The sequence below is a fragment of the Brachionichthys hirsutus genome, unplaced genomic scaffold (assembly GCF_040956055.1).
Source record: "Brachionichthys hirsutus isolate HB-005 unplaced genomic scaffold, CSIRO-AGI_Bhir_v1 contig_189, whole genome shotgun sequence".
Classification (NCBI taxonomy): Eukaryota; Metazoa; Chordata; class Actinopteri; order Lophiiformes; family Brachionichthyidae; genus Brachionichthys; species Brachionichthys hirsutus.
Window position 1 is genome coordinate 92,047 of NW_027180424.1, and position 25,574 is coordinate 117,620.

Here is a 25,574-nt window from a genome sequence, read left to right on the forward strand (position 1 = left end):
CTACAGCTGACAGTGTTTTCTCAGTTGAAGTTGGGGCCAATGAGACTCAATTCACACTAAGAGAGTTGCAGCCCAACCAAATGTACAGGATGAGGATAGCAGCTGGGACTGGTGTCGGTTTTGGGATTCCCTCTGAGTGGGCCCAGCATCAAACACTGGCACATTACAACCACAGTGACCACAGCATGGGTAAGGGAGAAGCACAAGAGCTACCTGTTTCTAGTATCTGCTGTTTCCAGAATTGCCATTTTTGTTTGCTCAGGTCATTTAGTTCAATCCATGCAGACATTTCAACAAAGTTTTGCTCAGTCAAACACATTCTAAGTGCGTGTTGGGTTTTTGCAAGGATCTCCCTGCTCTTATCCTGTACGTGATATGTTTGGACTAAGGGCACAGTCAAAGTGAAAAAAAAAAAGAGTTCAGTTTAGGAAGCTTGGAATTTTAAAAATAGCTCTTCTCTTTTCTGGCATGCTTCTGTTGGTTTCATCGCCATGTGATCTCCAGCATTCATGGAGTGGTTTGCCTCTGAGTGTGAAGAAATTGGCATGGGAGTCAGTAGCTCCAAACTCAAGGGCCGTGGTTGGAGTGGAATTATTTGTTCATTTTCTTTTCACTTTACAAAATGTTTCAGTGATCTTTGCCCCAAACGAGCTGAAAGTCAGAGCCCGAGTGAACACACTCAATGTGACGTGGCATCCTTCACCCAATCACACGTTGGTCTCCGGCTACAAGCTGTCTTGTAGTGAGGCGGAGACTGACGAATCATCCAATGGAGAAAGGGCAACACACACCCATACGATCAGACTGCGTAAGAAGGCCAGGCATCATCTGCTCACTGGGTTGGGTAAGTCGTTGACGGAGGTCAAATTAATTATACATCTAAGCTTTTATATGTCCTCCTTCGACGAAATATTGAACCAGATCACGTCCCACTTTGCTATAGAGAAATAATTAATCAAAACAAGTCGGCTGCATTTGCAAATGAAAATCTTAAAGTTCTGTAAGGCTTTCTTCAGTTCTGACTAACCGAATCACTGGTGCGCTTCATTCATATACTGCGGCCACGAGCAATCTGGTTTGGCCTAAGGATTAATTGTCGAATTGCCATCTCAAGGATTTGTGGTTTTGAAGATACAGTTAGGACATTTGGAGGGGCGTTGCGTTGCTTTAATTAATTTAGTTCATTACCACGATCTAATGTCAATACTTAATTATCGTGTTTCATTAAGAGGCTGCATTTGGTTTACTTCTAGCTTATCTTTATAAAATGAGTGGAATTAATACATTTGTATTTTTTTTTTCTTGTTTTTCAGTCTCTGACCGAAAGTACGAGGTGAGGCTTTGGGCATTCAACAAGCAGACTGATGGCGCCGCTGCTTTGTGGAAGGGAAGAACGGAGAAAGCCTATGGCAGGAGTAAGTTCAGATAGAAATGAGTGAGGATAGCGTGAAAAAATATCCCATATTTTTCTTGTTATAATAGCAAATTCGATTTATCATGCCATATATGTTTGTTTGTTCAGCGCTGTCGCCACCCATGCGCCTGCCTCCATTGCCCCCAAGCAGCATCCAAGCCATGGCCAACGGCTCCACCTCCATCTGGCTGCGTTGGGAGAAACCGAGATTCAGTAACGTACGAATCATCAACTACACGGTTCGCTGCAGCCCAGCTGGGACCACCAATGCATCCTTGGTCTCCTATTACACTAGGTCAGAAACTACAACTTGAAATGTAATCATGTCTTGGAAATGCTGAGGAAAGGCTGACCTTGAAGTACTCAAAACGTAATGTCATAGTTCATGGTTAACACTTAAACACGCTCCGGCTCCTGTGTTTGTTTTGTTACAGTACCGCTCAGGAGATTCTCCTGGGGGCACTAAAGCCCTTCACCCGCTATGAGCTGGCGGTGCAGTCTAACGGCGTCGATGTGGTGGGGCCATTTAGTGGCACAGTGGAGGAGTCCACTCTGTCCGACCGTGAGTCTGGTCTATGACCCGTTCTTTGTAGTCAATTGTGGGTTTTTTATGTGGGTTTGAGGCTCAATGATTTAATTGTCTGAATGTTCTTTATTTGTGCATGTAAGCTTTTGAGTGTTATCATGTTTCTGGAAGACGGCGTAGGGTCACTGAAGATTTTTTGTTTGAATAAAGGTGGAAAGATGAGAACCTGAAGGATCACTCATTCAGTTCTGTCAAATTCATTTAGTTCACTGTACAGTCATTAGTTACTAATTAACTAATTACTTGGGAATTAGTTCACATTGATGGCATCAGCTCTGTATGTTAGCCAAGTGAGGGTGGCAAGAGGTGAGTTGGCAAACTTTCTTAGCAATATTATCACCTGTAAGCCCAAAACACTCTCCTGCCATGCGTCACCACCTGAGCTGCAGTCCATTCACCCGTTGCCCTGCTTCGCCCCTCGCTGCTGTACCCAGGTGCAGATGGACACAAGGTGTTATTTACACTACATCAGACTCCCCACGGAGACGATGGCCATCCTGCAGCTGTTAGACCTAATTGTTGCCCTCTAATTACTGACCCAATCCTCCTCTCTCCTTCAGGGCCCTCCACACCTCCAGAGGAGCTGCAGCTGAGTGCTCTGGACTCATCCTCCGTGTTTGTCAGCTGGCGCCCTCCGCTGGAGCCCAATGGTATCATCATCACTTATAGCATCTTGTACAGTGGCAACCTCAGCCAACCAGAGCATTTGTGGGAAGACTTCTCTCAAGACGGTGGGTGTCTGTTAGCACGACCTCCTCACTGAACATTGAATTCATGAGTTTTTATGTTTTATGGTCGCTTGATTAAATTTGTCTTTATCAGATTGTGTGATAAATGTAACTAAATAGTCCTTGTCAAACATTTCTTTGTCTCTCTTGCTCTCTATGTTTTTTTATAGGTAGCATTACCAGTGTGGAGATCCAGGGTTTGTCTAGTGGCATCCGTTACTTTTTTAAGATAGGGGCCTCCACTGATGTGGGCCCAGGGCCTTATTCATCAGTAAAGGCTGTTCACACCCCCGCTCAAAAGTATGGTAAGTTCATGGATGGTCCTAAAAGTGAGAATAAATACTAAATGTTGGTAGTAATACCTGTAGTCAAGAAAAGTGTCAGGTCACCGACAGGGAGAACCCGAAAGCACGACAGGAGTAGGGAATCCAGACATTTAATATTTAACAGGTGGTCAGTCCACAGCAGCGGACCAATCAGGATAGAGTTCACAAACAAGGCAATCAGACAAATCCAGAGGAGTAGGCAAACAGACGAAAATCCCAAAAAACCAAGCAGGGCAGGTATGCATGAATCAGAATCAGGATTAGGATTAGGGTTAGGGTTGACAGAAATTCAAATACAGATGTGTTTTCACACTAATTCTTAATACACAATCTGGCTTTCCTTCCAAAGTGGGCAATTTGTCCCTGCCAGCAGGGAAATAATCCCACTGCAGGACACTTATTTATTTATTTTTTGCTTCTCCTATTTGCCTGCATTATCAGGATGATATAAATGTGGTTATTAAATCCCCATTTTGTCTTCAAACAGAGAGACTCATGACTACAGAGCTGTGCTCTGCAGTAATGTCAAGCTTCCCAATCATTATAACATCTGTAGAAACAGCCCCGCCAGTAATTAAATCAATCATTGAAGTTTAAACATTTTATTTATCTCTAAAGCTAAGACTTTTTGTTGTTTTTTTCATGTGTTATGCAGTGATCTACTTCTTATTTTCATTGTGCTTCTGTCCATTCAGTCACCTAAATGTATATTTTGTGAGGTGCATTTGACAAATACTTTGGAATATCTGAATATTAATTGCAGTTTCACGTGTTTTTTTTTTATCCAAATTTTTAATAAAAACAGAGTGACAGGTTTATTTGTTACACACAGGGTGACATAGTGTTGCCAGTTGCAGTGTGAATGGAATTGATGTGGCTGGTGGGTAGGTGAGAGCTCCTGCCATCTGTTTCCTCTCCGCACTTTGTCCAGACTGCCAAGATACCCGGCATGCATGCATATCAATGAAGTCCCATTGGATGGTGTCTCATATTGATATCTTTTAACAGAGCTGGACATACATGCAGTGACTGGGATTATAGTCGGAGTGTGTCTGGGACTGATATGCATTCTTCTATGCATGTGTCTAAGCTTTCGTAATGGCAAATCCAGGTAAGACACAGCCAGACTTCTAGCTTCCATACAGCAATGAAGACATTGTATTCATCATTCTCACTGGGAATAACTGTCACAGATGAAACACCGGGAAAACATCAAATAATCTGTATTAGCATTCATTCTTCTATAGTGTCCAACTCTTAATATTGTCTCTCATCTCTGCTCCAAATAGGGAGGTGTCTGGGGGCCTTGACACCACAGCTGTGACTCCTCATTACAGAAGAGGAGGCAGTCCAGCTCCCTCTATTGTGCCAGAGAACAGCGATAGCCATGAGCTCGAGACACTGATGCCCCCAAATAATCAAGAGTCGGGTCAGCCACTAGAAGAGGCCTCAGACGAGCGGAGCTTGATAACGACTGCTAATCTGGGGGAAGGGGAGGATGCCCCTGCAGCTGAATCCAAGGTCAAAACGTTGCCAGATGGGCTTTGGCTACTCTGATATATTTACTCTATCGCAAAGGCATAATAGTAGTAATTTTGGTGCCTCCACTGTGTTGTTATTCCTTCAGGCTGCTTGGAACGGCTCAGTGAGCCACAACTGGGCTAACAGAATCACGAGATACAGAGACACCGTAACGGAAGACGGCCCATCACTCATTAGTGGAGCTCTCAACATGCTTTTAACTGACCACGGCACGGTAAATGCACAAATTCATTTCACGATCGCTTTTAATCTATTTCAACAGCAGTTGAACCAGTACTTGGTTTCAGAAATACTTTTATCAAAATCAGGGACCTCGTTTCTGGTTGGTCGATGTGGATTCTGCTTAAAAATACTTAAATCACAGCTGACAGCAGAAACTCTGTCAGGCGTGGCGTGTCTTCATCCTACCCTGACGTTGCGTTTGAGCACGATGAAGGCGTAATTGGTTCTCAGTTTGTTCTGCCTCTTGTAACAGCACTGAAACAGGTTGACCATTGTTTAAGGAACATGTGCAGAAGATGACTGACTGTGTTTATTATTAGCCTGACAAGATAAAGGGCTGCACTTAGCAAAGCAAATTGATTTCAGTTAGCAATAAGGACATTATTGCCACTTTTTATTTAATAATAAGCGCGTTGTCACACAAACTACTGTGGGTGGAAAACTAGTTATAGCCGGACATTCAATAATTTAATCTTATTTTAGAATTTATATAAAACACCGAATAATTATTTCATTGTCATCAAAGGAGAAAAAAACTACTTTTGGCCTATTGAAAAATTAACAGCATAACATGTGTCGTGGCAATTTCTATTTTAAACAGAGGGTCTTAAAACACAGAGTTGCAACCCTGCTGACGTCGGTGCTTATCAGGATCCACTTGTATGTATAACGAGCAGCGACTATTGACTGTTCTCTAACTGAACAGATAAACTCACAGAACCGAAACTAACAGAGAACATGTTTTGCTTGCAGGATTCAGAAGATCATCTGTGTTCATCCTCTCTGTGCAGTAACCGTGTCGAGGCCGAGGTCATTGTTCATTTGGAGCTGTCAGACTCGGGGAGGGAGAAAGTGGAGAAGTGCAGTGAGAAGGAGAAGGAGTCGAACACCACCAGAGGACCCTCATTATTAAAGGAGATATATTCTCCTTTGAGCCAGCCGAGCCCACCAGGAGAGGCGGACACGCTTGAAAAACTGCCGCTGGCCCAAAGCCTGTTGAGCCTTCCCGCAATAAAGTTGGTGGCCAATCACAATGGGGAGTTAGAAGACATGGGACAGAAGTCAAACTCAAACTCGGAGGCACAGCAGGACAGAGGACTTGCCAATGGCTTCCACTCCCCAAGAGCTGTGTATTCTGTGCTGAGGTCACAGCATCTAGAAAATGGGGAGTCCAGACTCTGCCCTACAGCCCCACGGAAGGCCATGTCTGTTGGGCTGCCCCCTGCCCCCTTTGTTAGCTCTGGCCTCGTCCACTCTACCGCTGCAGCACACAGCTATCTATGCCCATAGCCTCTGCATGTAGGGCCTTGATCCTGTCGCACACACAAATACATTAATCGTCATTTTCTTTCCTTTACATCCCCACAAAGACTTCATAATTTTATGCATTTCATTATTGGATTAATTTCTCTTCTTTTGTAAGACTTGTTGGTACTTTGACTCCATTAATTCATACCTGTGTATATACACAATATATATATATATACAGTATATTTTTATTGATATGCTAAATGGGTATGTGTTCTCTTGAATTGCAGCCACATTTTCCTCTGGGTTTTCCTTGCTGCCCAATAGGAAAGACAACAATTTAAAGTAACCAAACAGACGGGCGTTGATTGAAGGATGCTATTCCCACTAAGCCGTGCATTGGCTCTGTTCCACTCAAGACCAGAGGAATCCTGGGATAATCTGTGCATGACAGAGGCTGGCTATCATCATGCATGGGAGGATCAGAAGTGCTGCTCAGTGCTTCTCTCTGGTCTTTGAATCCGACTTTACTAAGTGGCACTGAGGAATAAGCCTTAATGAGTATCTGCACACTCTGAGAGTGCAGAACACCTGTGTACGGTATATCTCCAGACTTCTGCTGTCTCAGGGTTCACACATATACACACTTGCTCACAAACACACACACACACCAGACACTTTGAAACATACACAGCTAAACAATAGCAGATTCTGTGGTACTTTGCAGTCACCTGTAAACACATATTTATGCACACACATTTCCTGACTGTGGTGTTGAGGTCTCAGGTGCCTAGTTATTACCGGTATAGGTGAATTTATAATCTCTGTACATTTCTATGGATGATTATATTCAGTATGGATACAAAAAAAAAACACACACATGGCAACACGATGGAAAAAAACACTTTAAATTTAAAACATGTTAATATGCATATTTGGTACATGTGAAGTATTATTTTTATATACAGAAACACGTGGGGTGATTTGATGACCCAGGGAAACCCAGTTAAAAAGAGAAATGTGTTTTTGCTCCATGCCAGACAGTGGATGTCACTTTGGAAAGAAAGTATTTGCATGTTCCTGAAAACGTTACAACAACCCATCTGTAGATCAGGCCTCTGGTTTACACCAGTGTGGCATTGTGCCATAAATTGGCGTTTTAAACTCAGTACAAGCGTTTCAGATTAAAACGCTTGCCATATTTTTAATTATTGCCAAATTATTATTGCCAAACTTGACTCTCCTATCTGATTCCAGTTTGAGAAAAAAATGCAGTTCTTTACTCTTCTATATAAATAAGCTGATTTTTTGAAAGTTGCATTTCAGACAGGAAAGGAGTCTCTCTCTCTCTCTCTCTCACGCTCACACACTGGCTCTTAGCTGTTCAACATATTCCTTTAGATCATAATTGACTGAAATGTGAAGCTGATTGAGTCACTGTTGGTTTTAACGGTGTGAAAGGAGAAGAGGTGCACACCTTCTCTTTGTCAACAGCACTACCTCACCTTTTCCAGGATGATTTCCAATGTGGATCTTATTACTTTTTGTGTAACTGGCACCTTTTTAATATCTCTTTCTTAACTTGTCTGATTTTACGGCCTTTGGTATGTGCAGAAATAATCACCTGACACTGACTGTACTTTCATTTACTATCTCAAAGAAATTTGTCTTGCTTTACTCCCAGATTTGTATTAAAAAAAAACGTTGCCACTCAATGATGCTATCGAACCCTTACAGAAAATCGCAGAGCACCTTAATCAAACGGCTTTACCGAGCTGCAGTTTTGGACCCTTGTTCCAGTCAAGCTTCTATAATCTGCTACAAAAGCTCCTACAATGTGAAACTTATGCTACCTGCAGTCATATCAGTGCTACTGCTGCCTTCCTCCTTTCTACAGACCCTTTTGGGTGGACCACAGGTTGAATTATAGATGAGCAATCCTTCAAATGCTCTCCTCACATACCCACAAAATCTTTTGCAAAAATCACAGAAGAGCATTTTATTGCATAATTAGATTACAAAAAATTGAATGACCTATGCTGTAATTTTATGTCAAATAAAATAAAATGAAAAGTCATAGATGTGTAATGCCCAGATGCATCCTTCCACAACTGTTTATGTAATCGTACTGACAAACAATCCAAATATTTGACTTGGGTGAAATGATGGATGAGGTACTGATATTGATCCTTAACTTATCAAGCTCTGTGAGTAATCACTATTTCACCAATCTTTGAACATCACAAGTGTTTGCAGGCAACAGAAGCATTAACAGCAGCGTAGCAGGTTTTTACTGATGAGAAAAAAAAAGCTGTTTTTTCCGTTTGATTTTTCCATTATGTGCTACACATTGACAAGTATCTCTAATGCTATAATCTCATTTGCCATGTAAAGGGGATGTTACTCTGCCGCCATTGTTTTGTCACAGCTTAGTTCTGTATGATTGGGATGATGACAATTATCATGTCAATAATGGTCACCTTCAAAGATTGTCCTGTTTGCATAAGGCATAAGGCAACTCATCAATTATTTCCCTGTCAAATGTGTGAAAAACCAGTTTAACTCATCAAAAAAAAAAAAAGTACATTAGTAAAACATGTTTTACATCTCTACAAAAGAATTGCAATTTTCTAATAATTTATATAATTTTTGTTTTTCTGCATCAGATTGTTCTCTGCAACAAAATTCATGTTTGGAACTTTAAGTGTTTTTGCTTTACAGTATTTAACATGATTGACATGTTTTCACTGCACTAGCAGTCATACAGAGACGGACGTTAAAGCGTTTGCAGTAAACCTGAGTCAGATTGAATGAGACATGAGGGTTACATTTGATAACTATCGGGTGCAGAAACAGTAATTAAAAAAACATTCTCAACAGGTTGAAGTAATCTTTTGGTGCTCATTGTACTGGGCTTCTCGGCAAAACTGAATGTTTCGTGATGAAAAAAAATAATTGTAATAATGTATTGTGCAGGCGGCTCGGTGGCGCAGTGGTAAGCACTGTTGCCTCACAGCGAGATGGTCGCAGGTTCGTCTCCGGCTTGTGGCCATTCTGTGTGGAGTTTGCATGTTCTCCCCGTGCCTGCGTGGGTTCCCTCCGGGTTCTCCGGCTTCCTCCCACCACCAAAGACATGCAGCCTAGGCTGATTGGTGACCCTAAATTGTCCGTAGGTGTGAGTGTGTGTGTGGCTGGTTGTCTGTCTCTGTGTTGCCCTGCGATGAACTGGCGGCTTGTCCAGGGTGTACCCTGCCTCTCGCCCATTGACTGCTGGGATTGGCTCCAGCTTGGCCCGTGACCCGATAGCGGAATAAGCGGTGAGAAAAAAATGTATTGTGCACTCGAGGCTTTCTGCCCTTTGGTTTGATGATCCTTGTCCTTAGTAACGTAACTACCGAAAGTAGTGTAGTTACTCTACTAATAATACAGTTCAAGTCTCTAAATGTTGTGTGTCCAGAAGAAAGCATCGACTTGCCCAAAGCATTCCACTTTGGTCTCTAAGACTTATCAGTCTATCCTCTATTACTTTAACTCAGCCACCATTCCTCATACTCCTTTAAAGAGAGATGTGCTCACGACCCAGACTGCTCTAAGTGGTTTCATCCACAGGAATACCTGGGCTCTTTCTTTCCAATGCAGTATCAATGTAATTTGTCAGATAGTCACCAAGTATACAGTTTATTTTTGTGACTTTTTTGTCTTCAGTGCATCACTTTACTTTCGCTGAGTGACGCACCGTCCTCGGTCATGGAATATCAGAATCACTTCCTATCTATAGTTTTATTACACAAGCCTGTGTCCAAAAATTATATTTACATGTTATATGTTTATAGGTCACATAATCAGTCTTGATTAATGAGGCGATGCTTATTTGATTGAATGAAACAACCTTGATGTGCCACATTGCTGGTAGGCAGTGGGGTAGATACTGCATATACGACCACACTGTAAAAAACAGTTAAATGATCGTTTAAGTCTTATTTTCCCCCTACATGTATTTCAGTTGAATCATGAATTTACTTGTGTTGTAAGACTTGCAGCAGTAGTGGATTTAAATGGTGTTTGCAGCTGTCAGATGATCTGAGAGGAAAATTAACTCAAAACTGCCTCCAGTGTAAAGGATCAACACACTCCTTATAGGAGCTCTATTAACCCTTAACCACTATTTTAAGCACTTGTTGGTGGGTTTTTCTCATTTGGTTATGTTTTTTATGGAAATCTATTTTCCTTTAATTATTTGTTTTTGAGAATTGCTCATGGTCTAATTGTGTTTATTTCATCATCGTCCTTTGAAAGGATTTTATATAACACTATACCTCATCTTGGTAACTCGTTAATTTGACTCTGATTTTGTTTTTGATACTACACATTTTGTAATGACTGGGGCAAATATATATATATATATACAGTAATAGTCAAGTTTTTCACTGAATACAGGCTATTTCATTATAATTACATGTAAGTTTTTACTCATTGCAGTGACCTGGATTAAGTCATTTATTGGTGAACTGGAAAACAAATAATGGGACACATCAGTGGAAGTAATTGTAATTGACTTTTCAGTTGTTATTTTGCAAATGGAGAGTCGACCAAGGTTTTAAATATCTTTAAACAAGGATTCATTCAACTTGTGCTCATGTTTCAAGCAAAAATTGCAAGGGAAAAAGCAAAAATGTATCCGTTTCTGCTGATTAACAGCCTGAGAGTCAATACCATTACCATTTAAGAGTCATTTTTATGTAACATACCACCATCTCAATCCAGGAAACTGAAGTTTTAGGCAGGGAGAAGGGGTAAAGGAACGTCCTCCCCAAGATGATACTTCTTCTCGGTGCAGGCAGCCATTTTGAAATTTCAGTTCCCGGTATCTCTTCTCTACTCAGGAGTCAAATCTCATGGCAGCATTTCTGACTCAGATTCATTTTGTGTCAAACAAACCCCATTTTGTCCTTTTGCAAAGTAGCTAAAAAAAACTTGTATGCATATTTTATTTTGTACAAATCACTGTATGTTGTGTCTCTCTGGCTTTTCTCTGTACTTTCTGGTGCTTTCTGGTGAACTGCTCTGTCCAGTGATGTCACATTGTTGTGCTCTTTTATTTTTTACAGAATGTGTAAGCACAGACTCAAATCTGTGGTTGTGCCATACCAGCGATTCCCCGCAGCTACATTGGTACCTTTTTTTTAATCATTGTGATTCAACAAAATCCTCATTGATGTCAGAAGATGCTACTGTAGATGCACATTTTAGGAGCACTTAATGGATTATCACTTTTTTGTGCGCCATTAATGACTTTCGACTATCATCTTTACATTACTAGAAGTGCAATTTTCTTAAACTGTAAAAGAATAGATGGATTACTCACTGTTAGTCGTGGTGATCGTGGCACATGATTTGTCATTGAATCATTGTTTAGGACTCATCACAGAATAGGTAGTACTTGTGGTCTGTAGAAATATTTCCACTGTGTTACCATACATATGAGTAAAAACTCAGCTTCTCTCAAGATGTCTGTGGAAACTGCTCTCCTGTAAATAAAAATCAAAGAAAGAACCGCAAAATGTGTGATTTCTTTTTCATTTTTATTTGAACATACAATATCAGCCTGTTTTTGCTAACAGTTTAAGCCTCTGCTTTTCCTGTCACTTTTATTCACATAAAATTCACATATTCGCACTGACCTCTCATTGGTTAAGCGGACACGCAGTCCCGTCGTGTTCCAAAACACAGCGCTGAAGCTGCAGCAGACACTCAGCATCACCAATGAAGAGCGTTCTGCTGGTATGCTCGTCTTTAATCGGTAAACAAAGCAAGGCAATATGACGTGGAAGTTGTAGACGTCGCGTCAGGCAGCTTTGCCTTGTTTTACATGGAGTGCTACTGAATGACGCTCGTGGAGAAGCCCCATAGATGCCAGCAAAAAAAAGTCGTTATCAACAATCACACAAAAAATATATTTGTGTAGATCTATGTGTAGAACTAATCGAAAAGTTAATTAATGTGTTATTTAAACAGCACATTTTCACCTACCTGTAGATACAAATTTAGAAATGTCTCCAAGTATTGCTTCCACGAGTTTATGGTATTTAGATTGACAATTTAGCAGCACTTCACGTGTCTACACTGCTTTGAACAGTGTTGTGGTGTTAAATAGACTTTAATGTAGTTATTTAATTTGGTAAATCTAAAAATAGACTGTTTACACTCATGGTAAACATACACTACATGAAATTGCACCAGTGAGATGTCACCAGGATTTCCTCAATAGGGACAGAAGAATGAAGAGAAAAGGTGATTGCATCATGTTGCTCCACCAGATCCTCTGTAAAATATAGTCATTTTGTTCTTCTGCACACCACTAGGGGGCAGTGTTATTCTACCCAATGATCCTCATCAAGCAGCACAGTCACTCTATATTTGTCGAGACCAAAATCTGCATTGGCTTCATAATTGTGCCACTCTACTGACCCACCATATACCAATGCTATTGTGTGTGTGTGTGTGTGTGTGTGTGTGGAGGGGAGGCGTTAGGTCCCTTAATGCGTATGTGTGTGTGGGGCGTTAATTTCATTGCATCACCGTGTGTAATGACAATAAAGTGCTATTCTATTCTATTCTATTCTATGTGAGCACAGGAAAGACAGGTTGACTGAAAAAAGACAGAAAATGACAGAGATAAAAAGGTCACAGCGCTAAGACAGATGCAGTGAGGTGACATCACGTGGCACAATCCCCTGCTGAGCCATATAAAAGCCTTCACCAAGCGATAGCGGGGTCAGGCTCACTATCTTCAGCCACTTATCACTGCTAATCAGAGAGCAAGGCTCTTCTGTGGAGGTTTGCATAGACATATAGGCACAGATGGAAAGACACGCTCACAGGGGAGCAGATAAATAAACATGCCTGAATGCGTTCTCATACTTACTGCACCATGTGTTGCTGTACACTCTTTTTATGCTCCTGCAACAGTGTGGTCCCTGTGTAGTGGTCTACTTTAGCATCCCTCATATGTCACTGGAGAGGCATGAAAGCGTAGCCGGGAGAGTCAGGTGGAGCCTGTGGGGGAATAACAGTTCTCCAGTCAACACATTCATTGTGCCTCCTCCTTGCCTCTGCCGCCACACTGCTGCAGCCTCCACCTACAAATCAAGCTCTGTTTGCTTCTCAGGTGAACTGTTTGAGCTCCCCAACTGTTCAATACTTATAGCAGAATAAGTCCCGAACAGGCAAGTATTTGTATATCAGCGCTGCTCATGGAACGGTTTTGCTCTACTGCCTAGATGGCCACAGTACATAAAAGAAAAGGTCATGATCAGGAAGAGGGGCTCCGTCAAAAAACTGTCGATTTATAAGTAGAGAATATTCACAGCATGACATTTCAACCATGGAAACTTATTTCATCAGATGTCTCTTAGATGTTTGTTAGATTTCACCTTCTCACCTGTACAGATGGCGTTCTCTTTTCTATTGCTAATCTTACTTACTAACTAACTAACTTGTAATGGGGACAGAAGCTCCAGGTCAGCTGTATGACCTGCAGGGAGAAGTCATTCCATCTCTGCTGTCTTAGCTTGGGTCTATCTGCCATGGGTATACCTGAGCAATGTGTCTTTCTTTATATGAAAAGTGAAGTAGTATTTTGACCACCATTGTGGTTGTCAAGGCCAGTGTCTTTGTTTCTATAACTATAACCTAATCATAATTACAAACAGTGTTAGCGGAGTTCTTTTCAAAATGTAATCTAGACAAAAATCATGTTTTCTTCCATTTGAATTGCTTTCATCGTACTAAATTACATTAACAATATTACTTTTGCTTCTCAAGTCATCGTACTAAATTACATTAACAATATTACTGTCAGAAGACAGTAATATTGTTAATGTAATTTAGTACGATGTAATCAGAGAGTAATCAGTCCATGTATGAGTAATGCAATACTTTCACCAAAAACCACAAAGCAGTCTGAAGGAATAACATCCAACAGACTCAACCCTGGGATGATGAAAGTGGATGGCGACAATGTGCCATTAATGGCAGGAACTGTTTTCATCAACAATTAATGGTCACAGAAGAAAGACGCTTTATGCCAAGTCTCCAAAATGGCTCTGCGATTCATGGCTGGATGGCAGCGCCTCAAACATGGATACATTCCCACCGGAGCGTCGCTCACATGCTGGTCTCCCACCGGGTGAAAATATCATCATTTTTATCATCCAGCAATTCTGTAGATATTTTATCGGCCACACAATGATACTGTCATTCACAGAAGGTGGAGCCAGATGGTAATGCATCGCTTGACCTGGTTCATGTAATACAATTACCCAAACAGTGTTTGCTACGCATTATAATTGTTATGCACTTTAAAAAAGAAAGGTTTGCGTTATTGTAGCACTTTCCTTGTGTAACGCGTTGCTCCCCACACAGTTAACAGCTGAGATGTTATTCAGTGTCAAGCCTTCTGCAGCTTTCAACCTGCCAATTAAATATTCCCCAAAACAGACACAGCCTGGGGAGAAAGAGAATGAAGGAGGATAAGGCAGAAGATACGTGAATGAAGTCAGGGAAAGGGGGATTTGAGAGGAGAATGAATCTGGAGGAAGTTAGCCGTTTCATTTGGGTGCATATCTCATGGAATTATATTAAATCCTTTGTACTTTACAGGAAACTTTAATATGCCTCATGAGGTAGCTATAAAAGGTGCCTGGCTGGCAGGAAAAGCAGTCGTCAGTAATCGCTTCAGACTGTTTGCTCTATCGTCTTCTCTCCGCCAGGCTGTTCTTGCTGCTCTCCTTTCACTCATGGCTGGCCACGACAGGAGTCGCTGCAAAGCTCACTGGAAACCCATTTTCTGCATTACAGCTATGCTGTGTGACTCTTATTCTTGATTCCTTTTTCCAGACAAGTCAGAGGATAAGATATATCTTTGCTGTCTCGAGGATTCAACTTCCAATATTTTACCAGCCTTATCACTCAATTCGCTCTCACCCGAATCACGCAGGTCCATTGCTGATAAGGGGATATCTAGAATCTGGTAATGAACTGACAGGAGGCCCGTCTGGCATGTTATGTTATGTCTGGCGTGTGAATAGCCTCAATGCTTAAAACACAAATCACCCTATCCAATTAATACAGCAGAAATTTGCTGATCAATAACCTTTGTCTTAGATGACACAACGCATTATTGTGTCACCACTTTGTTGTCTTGCATTAAAAACAAAGATGGAGAGTGAGCTTGTGCCGACTGTGGCAATGTCTGGTAGTGCAGCCCTGCTGGGCCTGACGTCAGGCTGGAGTCTTATTTCCACATCAGTGAATGGTACAAACTGACTCTCAGTGGGCTGGGTGACCCACTTTTCAGCTCTCCGAATGAGCATTGAGCAATGCACAGCATACAGCACTTGGCCATTATCTAGATTCCTTCAAATGCCAGCCATGTCACGCCAAGAACGTCATTACAAATAATTTTTTATGTATCTTACATGGGCTGTTGCTTCAGTTTCATTATAACCGCTCTGACGAAGAAGCTGTGCTCGGGGTGATGGCTGAAGTTCCAGTCAGTATCAAGCATTTGCTTATTGGTCACCTCGTGTTATTCCATCAATATCAGTCAGCATGGTAAAAGCCCAAGTACAATGGTTGCTCGTTCAAGGAACTGATACTGTTTTTCCAAAGTTTGCTGCTGTACAGTTTGCCATATTGTATATCAAGCTGTAAATTGAATTATATATTATATAATATATATATATATATATATATCCACGCTACTCAGGTTTACAGAAAATAATCCCCACATATTTGCTCCATGTTAAAAGGCAATTCAGAGGCCTTTGTAAGCCGTAGATCATGATTGTGACTCAGCTCTTGAAGAAAACTACTTTCAGTCATTAGTCACTACGCATTTACAACATTGATTTGAGATATTTTTTTTAAATCTTGATTTAAAATTAGTCTATGCCACATTTCATTCAAAAAGGTTCTTTGCTGGTACTTTTGCTTATATGTTGTGGCTGCTGTTCTCTGTTCTAATAGTGCTTCCTCCTTAATCGTCTTGTAAGCGCCACCCCTTCCAGCCATGAGGCCAAAATGGCAACCAAGTGAAAGGTGTCGATATTGCACAGATTTATAGATTCTTTCATGCTCCCCCCTCTTTCTACACAACACATTTATGTAAAGTACTAAACATTTTATTGTGACATATATATTACATAAATTATCCCTAATAATTTTGAGGTCTGGAGTGTTGATTGGATGAAGCAAAACAGTGTAAAGGCTTTTTTTTAATTATTCATTGCAGAGAAAACCACTGGAGAAGAAGACGGCTACCAGCTGGATTCTCCTCTCACTCTATCCAGCATGGCTTTGACAGTCGGCCAAATGGGTGTGGAGATGTCATTGTATGACCTGCTTATGGACAAACTGCACATGTGTCCCCATGGACTTAGTATGGGCTTTATTGTGTAACTTGAGTGTATTCTATATTTAAACTTGCCCTGCCCTCGCTCCCTAACTAATGTGGCTGAGCCTAATTACAGCTCTGAGTGTCTCAGTGGATTCAGCTCCTCATCCTGCCCCTAAACAGAATAAAAGCAGGTCTGTAGCCACAACTAGGGAGCAAGAATCAGCAGCTAAAACACATATTTGGTCACTTTACTGTGCTAGTTGTGTAACACCACCCTAGAGGCAGAAGGTGAGATATTATGGTCATCAGATGCTACACAAGGATTGCTTCCGCTGCCACTGTAGCCGCAGGGCGCCACAGCTGCCATCTCAAGCCTGATGGATGGGATATTGAACTGGAGCATGACACAAAGCAGTCAAACGTAACGTTTATCTGGCACAGACACCGCTGTAATTAGTGAGACTGGTTGACAGAAAACGCGTATTTCTGTCAGCGGTACAGTAATCTGGGTGTAGTTATCAGGTGATGATGCACAATTTCATTTTGCAGTTTAGGATTAAAAGGAAGTGCCTGCATCTCGAATCTGGTCACTGGATCACTCAATGGCACGTACTGTATATCACAAAGATCTGACAAATCATCACAGGTCAAAGCCAGGAGATCTCCCTACAATCCACCTAAATATATATGTTGGAGCCTTACAAACAGTAAATAGCTGCAATAGCTTGCTGCAGAACTCAGAACATCACTTGTGTGGTAGCCCTGCGTGGCATTCTTCCAGAATGCATGAAAAGGCTGAGCTGCAACATCTTTGCACTTCTCCCAGCACTGCAACACACGAAAGATGTCCGATGGTGTATGTGTGTCATAAATCACCTACCTAAAGAAAACAAAACAAATGGCTTGCACAGCAAGCATGCATCCCACTTCATGTTTATCCCTAGAGTCCATGAAAACACTTATAAAAATACCAACTACCATGCAATGTATTCACTTTCCTTCATACTACCGCTGTCAAAAAGTACCGGTATATTGTTTCTTTAAAAACATAGTAAATTATTTAAATGTTTTCATGATAAATTAATCGCATTTGGACCTTTAAGCCCTTTTTTCGAGCCAGCAGTATGCTACTACTACTACTAGTACAAAGCCAGGAGATTTTCCTACAATCCATCGAAATAAATATGTTGGAGCCTTACCAACAGTAAATATCTGCATTGCTTGCTGCAGAACTCAGTACATGTTGTGTGGTACCCCTGCAACCTTCAACCTTCTCCACTTCACCCTGTCCTTTGCATCGTCCTCCTCCCTCACTACATCCTTGTATCTTCTCTTCGGCTGACTAGCCAGCAGTATGCTATCGGTTGTAATGCTTTGAGTGCAGTGAGAGGTTGGTGCACTGCAGGTAGTTGGTCTGAAAGAAGGAAGGCTTGTGGGAGGACAGTTCTCCAGCAAGGCCATCTGTTCGTATGCAATTACCTCTTCGGGCCTCAGTTGACAGAATGAATCTGGGGCCCCCTGGCCAACCTGTAGCCTGGCTGAGAGGTAAATGCTGCTCTGCCTCCTGCCTCATGTTATGTCAGAAACAAGCTGTTAAATGTATGTTTGGCTGACGGGGATAAAATGTGAGCATAGTATTACAAGAGATTATGTCTTGGTTTACGGGCTATGTATTTATGACATCTTGACAATTTATGTAACAAACAACTATTTTGCTGTTGATTACCATTGCCCTCCCCTCTGTTAGTTTCTGTCAAGGCTAGAATGTGGCATCTTGGATTACGTGTGTAGAATGTCTGTAATGCTACATACAGTTCAGTGCAGCCTGAGGGTTGTCCAACATGTTAAATTAGATAACAAGTGGACCTATTTGTCTTTTCTAACTTCGTAGAACGGAACAATATATTATGTGTATGAACTATGAACTCATCCACAGTTGCTGCACAGAAGCAGTCGTGTTATTAATCATAGTCACTGTAATAGTGGCACCTTTCACACCTCATTAAAATTTTCCAGGCACACGTTTGCTCGATAGCATATGTTGTGATGGCTTTTCTTACTTTGTATATGTCTACGTTTGTGTATCGTCTTAAGCAAGATTATATTATCTGTGGCTGTGTATCGAAGTAGCAGTGGGGATGGTGTGTGATTTTCTTTGGGAGAACAGTGTTTGTGATTCAGTCAGGTTCTCAGACCGGTCCAATAACTGGACAGAGATGCACTGCCAAGTTGGATGCTGGCAATGTCTCAGTTTGAACATTAGGTCTCAGTCTGCTCCTAACTCTGTCCAGCTTGTAGAGTAGGGAGGAGAGCCCTGCGGCAGATGGTCAGAGGTGTTGTTTTCCTCACTTTCCACCAAAGCTGTTTAAGTGTCTAAACGGGCATGTAGCATTACATAATGCCAACCACACATTCTACAATCTACAGCATTCCCATTTAAGTTAAGTTCATAACACAAAACATTTATTTTTGTATTGAATTCACTGTATTTTTGGTAAAAAGGTTTGAAGAGCCTTTCCCTTCAGCTTAAAATTACCATTTTGAGTGAGAAATCTTGATATCATTTAGATAGATTGTCATTATATTTGGTAAAAAACATTTGTGTCCTTCTCAGGCTGTATAGCTTTTGCTTTGTAATTCCCTTTTCTTATAACTTATATAGCATAATGAACTTTGACTGAACCATTTGGTAATAAGAAAACATTTCCAAAACTGCTGACACTCACATCAGTCTAAACTTTGGGGCCTTATTTATACTATCATAGGGGCATTTAAGGCATATCCAACTCACTGAATTGCTGTGTGCAAAAGGCACAAAGGGGCTCTCTTTAGTTTCTCAATTAATCATATGTGGGTTTTAAACACAACGTGTATTAAACTCGTGTCATCACGGCCAATGTGTATGACAGGTGCATGATCCTTGGCTGGAGGACCGACTGCCTCTACTTTCTTCCAATCCTCCTTTGCATCAACGAGTCCCTTTGCTTGCATATTTAGTACAGGAGCAGGATGAGGGCTGTTATGTGTTACCTGTAATCTACAATTCACAGTCCATGGAGCAGTTCATAAAAATTATAAATCATTCTGATTGATGGTGGCAGTTGGTAAAATAATGGGAAACTCAGATCAGAAAAAATTATGCTGTCGTAGAAAGAAAGAAAATGCAATATTTACCAAACTAAAAGAACAGTTTGTGTGTTTTTCTTCAATATATGAGTATCAACATCAAAAACTAAAAATTTATTCCAATACTCCTGGAAAATGCAGCAGTAGAAAAGTGACGCTCTCAAAAAGACTGATTAGAATATAAGGTATAAACAATAATTATGTTTGCATTTGCAATAACATTCTAAACTCTAAGGGAATTCAGTAGATTACCAACAGTTAATTTAAATTAAATTAAACCCTAAACTGACATCCAACAAGACATGTGCATTATTTAAATGTTTTTTCTCAGGGTCCTCAAATGCTAAACAATGTGGGGGAAAAAATAGTTTTTAAATGTTTTAGGGAGAATATCTACCAACAAAATAGATTAATATTCCACATGGGACAGCATTAGTTGATCAGCATGATCAACCTATTGAACATCATTCATCCTCTATCTCAAGGCTTACAGTCGTGATTCTTCTGCCTCTCACAGCATGATAACTAAGGAAAATAAGATCTGACTGAGCTATCATCTGTGAGCTATAAAATCCAGATCATCAGAAGCATGACTCTAAAGAAACTAAAATCCCTCTGGCAGAAGGGAAACATCCCTGCTTTCCATCATAATACATTTTATCAGACACTGTGCAATACTGTTTTCTATTTAAAGGCCGTACTGGCTATGCATTGTCTTCATAATGATTGCATTTTAGTTCATGCTTTTCACTAAATTTCATTTCAGGGTGACTGATGCATTGGATTTGATCAGCCACCACAGCTCTGGGGAGCATGATGTCTACTCTTCACCTGGAAATAATATTGGTCATAATATGAAAGCACCATATTTTATGAATGAGAAGTACCTCTACTGTGCCTTAGTGCTTTGCTTGCAACAAATATACTTACTACCTCCCACCTGCAATCCTCAAGGAATCGAGCCTAACAGCGTTACCTTTCACTGATAATAATGTTTATCTCCTGTGTTCTTGAGAGACGGGGAAAAAAAAACTTGGGAGGGCCAACTTTTATCTGTTATATATGTAAGTTTTATCTGTTATATTCCAAAATTACTTTTGATGGAGCATTGCCCTAATTTCCAAGATGAGATTGTTAAAGCTTTGTTTCATCTTAATCCCTCTGCTTAACATTCGCTGGGATATTGGCACACCAAAGGATCTCGAGAATGCTGGAACATCCGGTGAGGGCTCACCTTGAACGAGCCCTAATACAAAGGCTGTACCTGCAACGTCTTCCATCCAAGTTTTTATTATCCTTGGAACCCTTCCGTCTGTCTTCACCACTCTGTCAGGGTATGTATTTGTTGCTCCTTTAAGGCTTGTCAAGTGAAGCAAACTTTAGTACTGTAGCTGCCTTGGGAGAAATAATGGATATTATACTGTAGGTACGTTCGGGTTTATCAAGCACAAAACTGCCAGGAAGCCCAAACTGCATTGCCTATCCTTGAGGGAACTCTATGGGTTGAGAGCCATTCAGCCAAAATGCGTTGAGTTCAACATTCATTAAGTCTCACCTGATGTTAACTGATGGTTAACTATAACCCCCTACAACTACATTTATTTAGTTCTGTGTATACACCAATTTCATGTTGTCCCAGCCAAACAGGCAAGTGATTTAGGGATCACAGCTCATTGAGCCGATCCCCAATTCATGGAAAGACTTAGTGATTTGCAGCATGCTGTAGTTCATGTTCTTTCATAGGGTGAAATGGATGCCAGTATCATTAATCTCTATAAGGAAAGGATAGCAGGTATGTCGGCCATATTATGAAACTCCCCTGCTTGGCTGATGCATGGCCACCACTTTGTCTTATGTGCTCACATCTAACTGGATTCCTTAACACCATCAGATTTTCAGGAGCCTCTCTCCAGCTGACTAACTTATGAATACAGAACACATTGCCGTAATCATTATTTTTTATTGCAGATATAACAAGTGATATATCAGAGGTAGAGGCAGTAAAATTGTTTTTAAGTGATTATGGAATTGTTTTGTTCTACCCGGCTGCATGAAATGGACAACTAAATCAAGGCACCAAGGATTACAAAGTCACTTAATGTGAGCCGTATGTGGTGCCAGAGACAGAGCATACCATTAACATTTGATCTAATCTTGTATTTTTTGACACAATACATACTTTAACTTGCCTTTTCATTCGTTTGAGTACCCAATTTATGTTTTTGTACATGTTTTTTTGTGGTTGGAGGGCAATGGACAACCTGGAGTGAACGTGCACAGACATAGGGAGAGCAAGCAAGCTCCACACAGAAAAGTCTTCAAGTGGATGTGAACTCTGGACCTCTTTTTGCCTGACAGTCTAATGCTCAATGTTTTCAGCTCTAATAAATGCCCAAAAAGTTAAAGAATGCTCTATTAAATATGGGCAGCTTCTTTCTGAATTTGTTTGCATTTCTTCATTAGCAAATTTTGCATCTCAACAACAACAACCTCCTCTTTAATTACAACACATCAAAAGTCTCTATGCAAACATAGCCACTGACTCAACAGGTAAGTGTAAATTAGTGATGCTGACCTGACCCCTAACCCAAATAAATGTATTCATGGAAATCACAATGACTTTGCATGACAGAGCCTGGGAGGAGCTTTATAAAGTAGGTAGTCAATGCCATATTGATTCTCCTCTCTCCAGAGACCCTACAATCTCATTTGGCCATAACTGGTCAGGTTCTCGGTAGGGAGGATACGGACAAATGATAGCAGCTGCCCCAAGAAAAGGCCAAGTTTATGCAGCAATTGGAAAAGTAGATTAAAAAAAATTATGCTGTATTAAATTAGTGTGATTTCATAACCCTCTGATGGATCTTGAATACACAAATCAGAAATTATTACTAATCTGTCTATTGTTTTTTTTCCCCAAATGATGTGGAATGGTGTAGCAGCTTTACGGTGGTGCTTAAGGCCCCTGGGAGCTGACTGCATAACAATCTTAGCTCATCTGAGCTGGCTTCGTGACACAAGACATCTGTTTGGGTGGTCTCAGAACATTCTCGATCAGACATCGATTGAGTAAATGTCATCGCCTGAGCGGAGAGGCTTCGAAGCTGCTCAGAGACTGTCAGCATGTCAGTGTGCCCTCATTGTGCTGTTTGAGATTCAATTGTTAGCCACACAGATTTACAGGAATTGCATTTACAAAATGGTTATATTGATTTACTTTATTTCCAAGTAAATTAAATAAATTATTGTACTGTATGATTGACAACTTGCATTTCTTCCCAATCTCTCACTGGTTTCAGGGGCTTTCCAGTTTGTGGATGAATGATGTTTCTTCCCAACGGTGTACAGTGTCTTGCAGCATTCTTGGGAGAGCCATTTGCTCTTGTTTGTTTCATACGTCAGGGTGAAATCAATGTTGGTGCAGTGTTCCAAAAAGCAAACAACACATCATTTTTCACCTTCAGGCTCTATATTCGATTATATCGAAGTACATAAAAGAAACACAAAAAATGCCAAGTGTTGTATTTTTTTTTTTTTTTTTACAAAACATAAAGACACTGTCGTGATTTTAATATTGTTGAGGCCAATTAACTTTCTACATTGTAACCTGGAAGCGACACTTCGGACGGTGCCTTCCTGGGAGATTTGTTGATAACAAAGTGCAGGCTATTTCTCCAGGGTGCTAGGCAGGATCCAAAATTTTGCTTTCCCATATAAATAGAAAATGTGGGTCAAGCCCTGACCATTTCTGTTTCAAGCTTCAGTGAAATTGCAAGCAGATGAAATCTAATGAAAATAAAAACCACTGCAGAGACCCATGATTCAAATCACCTTGCCTGTCTTTTCTGTTTTCTTTAATTGTTTTGAGTCATAGATCCAGTCATATTAGACTAAATAGCAGATGGCGACTCCACATAGCATACATGTCAGATATACTTTAAATGTCTTGAGATTTTTCCCCCAAATAAAAGAAAAATAAGGATCAAATGGCAAACACTGCACAAACCCCCCCAGCACATATTGATGTTGTCTGCATGGGTTTTAGCCCTCCTATCCACAAGACCAGTGAGATTAACACAGTTACTCATCCAAAACACCTATTAGAAAATCTATTGAACTTTTAAAGGGGCACACGCTATCTCTTTATTAATCAATTTATTTCATTTTTACTCAACACTTTGAATCTAATACATCAAAACTGGCAAATGTAGTATTCATGAATGCATTACCCATAATGACTGATGCAGTGGCATACAGAGGTTGATGTAACCAGACTCACCACCCCCATTTATATCTACCTTGATGCCCACACTGAAGGCCCATGTGTGAATGAATTGGCAATAATAATAATAAAAGTTTTGGTAGCCTTAATCTCCAAAACTCTAAACACATTTTCTGCTTCACACACAATTCGCAATTCAAAATGACACTTTCTAAATGTGCTGAACTCAGTTCCTTGCATAAGTCACATGTTTGCCATTCAAATTGACTCTGCATGAGCTAATTGGCCAATATTTGTGCCACCTGTTCAAACACCTCTGTGGTTAATTGTTGCCACTTCAATCAGGAAGTAAGCACTAAAAAAGACCACAGGTGAGCAACAATGGAAGATATTGCAGGGAAGAAGAGGCAGAGGGAGGGTGAGAATGAAAGGGGAGGCAGAGTGAGAAGTCGGGGTAGAGCTGGTAGAGGAGTTCATGGCCAAAGAAGATAACAACTTTCAAATGAAATCAGAACAACCTTTGTTAATTATTTCATCAACCATGGGCTAATACTGTGAGCGGCTCGACAGAGTGTGCAGCCAAACTTGAGTAATTTCACTCTCACTTCTGTCGTGCACTGACATTTAGACTAGAGTGCAGATAGCCTGTTTACTTAATTCATGGCTGATGTCAAACAATAAATGTAATTTACTCAACTGTGGGGGAAATATCTTTAGCTTGCATTGTCCAAGCCCTACATTTTTTGTTTTATTCTCTTTTTTGGGTTTTTCCAAAGGACTGAGATACTCAACCATGGAGGGAGGAAGGGGCCAAACACTCACTGGTTTATAGGAAGCTGCCATTGATCACTTTCACTTACCGGTATTTTGGAGAATAATAAAAGCGGACTATGGGAAATTCAAAGCCACATCCAAGACGACACCATTTTCCGCTTGTCCACGTTAGCTCCCAACCTAAAGCGCAACTAAATCAGATTAAAACAACTTTAATAAGGTGCCTTTTGAGAGAATCTCTGAAGGACACAAAGAGCTCAGATGTAAGTACAATATTAACTACTACAGTACATAACAAGCAGTGTTGTTTCTCAGTGTACTGGATAACACCATATTAACAGATTTTTGTTCTTTGTTTTCACAGAGAACTGGAAATGGATGATCATGCAAGCCCACATGAGTTCATCTTTATAGATGATGCTGGGTTCCACCTTGCAAAGACCAGAAGAAGGGGATGAAACATCATTGGCCAAAAGGCCTTTACAGATCATGGGAACATCACACTGTGTGCTGCCGTCTCCAGTACGCCTGGTGTCCTCCACCATCATGCCAGCCTTAGATCAAACAACACAGTGCATATTCTCAGATTTCTGGACAGACTCCATAATATTATCATGCCACCAAAGCAGATGAATGATGCAGAGCATCAAAGAAACTGTTCCGTTGTAGTATGGGACAAAGTGAACATTCATTGTGTGGCCTCAGTCCAAACCTGGTTTCCTGACAATCCACCATTTCTCATGAAATCCCTCACACCATACTCACCATTTCTGAACCCCATAGAAGAGTTTTTTTCAGCCTGTTGGTGGAAGGTATATGACTGGCAGCCCTATGTGCACATGCCTCTAATGCAGGCAATGGAAGAGGAATGTGATGAAATTGAAGTGGGTGCAATTCAGGGATGGATAAGACTCACGGCTTCCCTCGATGTCTGCAAGGGAAGCTATTGCATGTGCTGTGGATGAGGCGTTGTAGCCAGACCCCGCT

The 25,574-nt window shown here is 40.8% G+C and overlaps 1 protein-coding gene across 1 annotated transcript in view; it reads left to right on the top strand.

Annotated features, from left to right (window-relative positions):
• LOC137914827 (immunoglobulin superfamily DCC subclass member 4-like) overlaps positions 1-6,108 on the top strand; it is a 32,726-nt gene extending 26,618 nt beyond the window's left edge. The window contains exons 10-20 of the mRNA XM_068758321.1: positions 7-189; positions 632-844; positions 1,314-1,415; positions 1,523-1,709; positions 1,849-1,976; positions 2,561-2,731; positions 2,899-3,033; positions 4,063-4,165; positions 4,344-4,575; positions 4,682-4,810; positions 5,572-6,108. Of these exons, the coding sequence (XP_068614422.1) occupies positions 7-189; positions 632-844; positions 1,314-1,415; positions 1,523-1,709; positions 1,849-1,976; positions 2,561-2,731; positions 2,899-3,033; positions 4,063-4,165; positions 4,344-4,575; positions 4,682-4,810; positions 5,572-6,108 (2,120 nt within the window). The remainder of the gene's footprint in view (positions 1-6; positions 190-631; positions 845-1,313; positions 1,416-1,522; positions 1,710-1,848; positions 1,977-2,560; positions 2,732-2,898; positions 3,034-4,062; positions 4,166-4,343; positions 4,576-4,681; positions 4,811-5,571) is intronic.
• Positions 6,109-25,574: the final 19,466 nt, after the last annotated feature.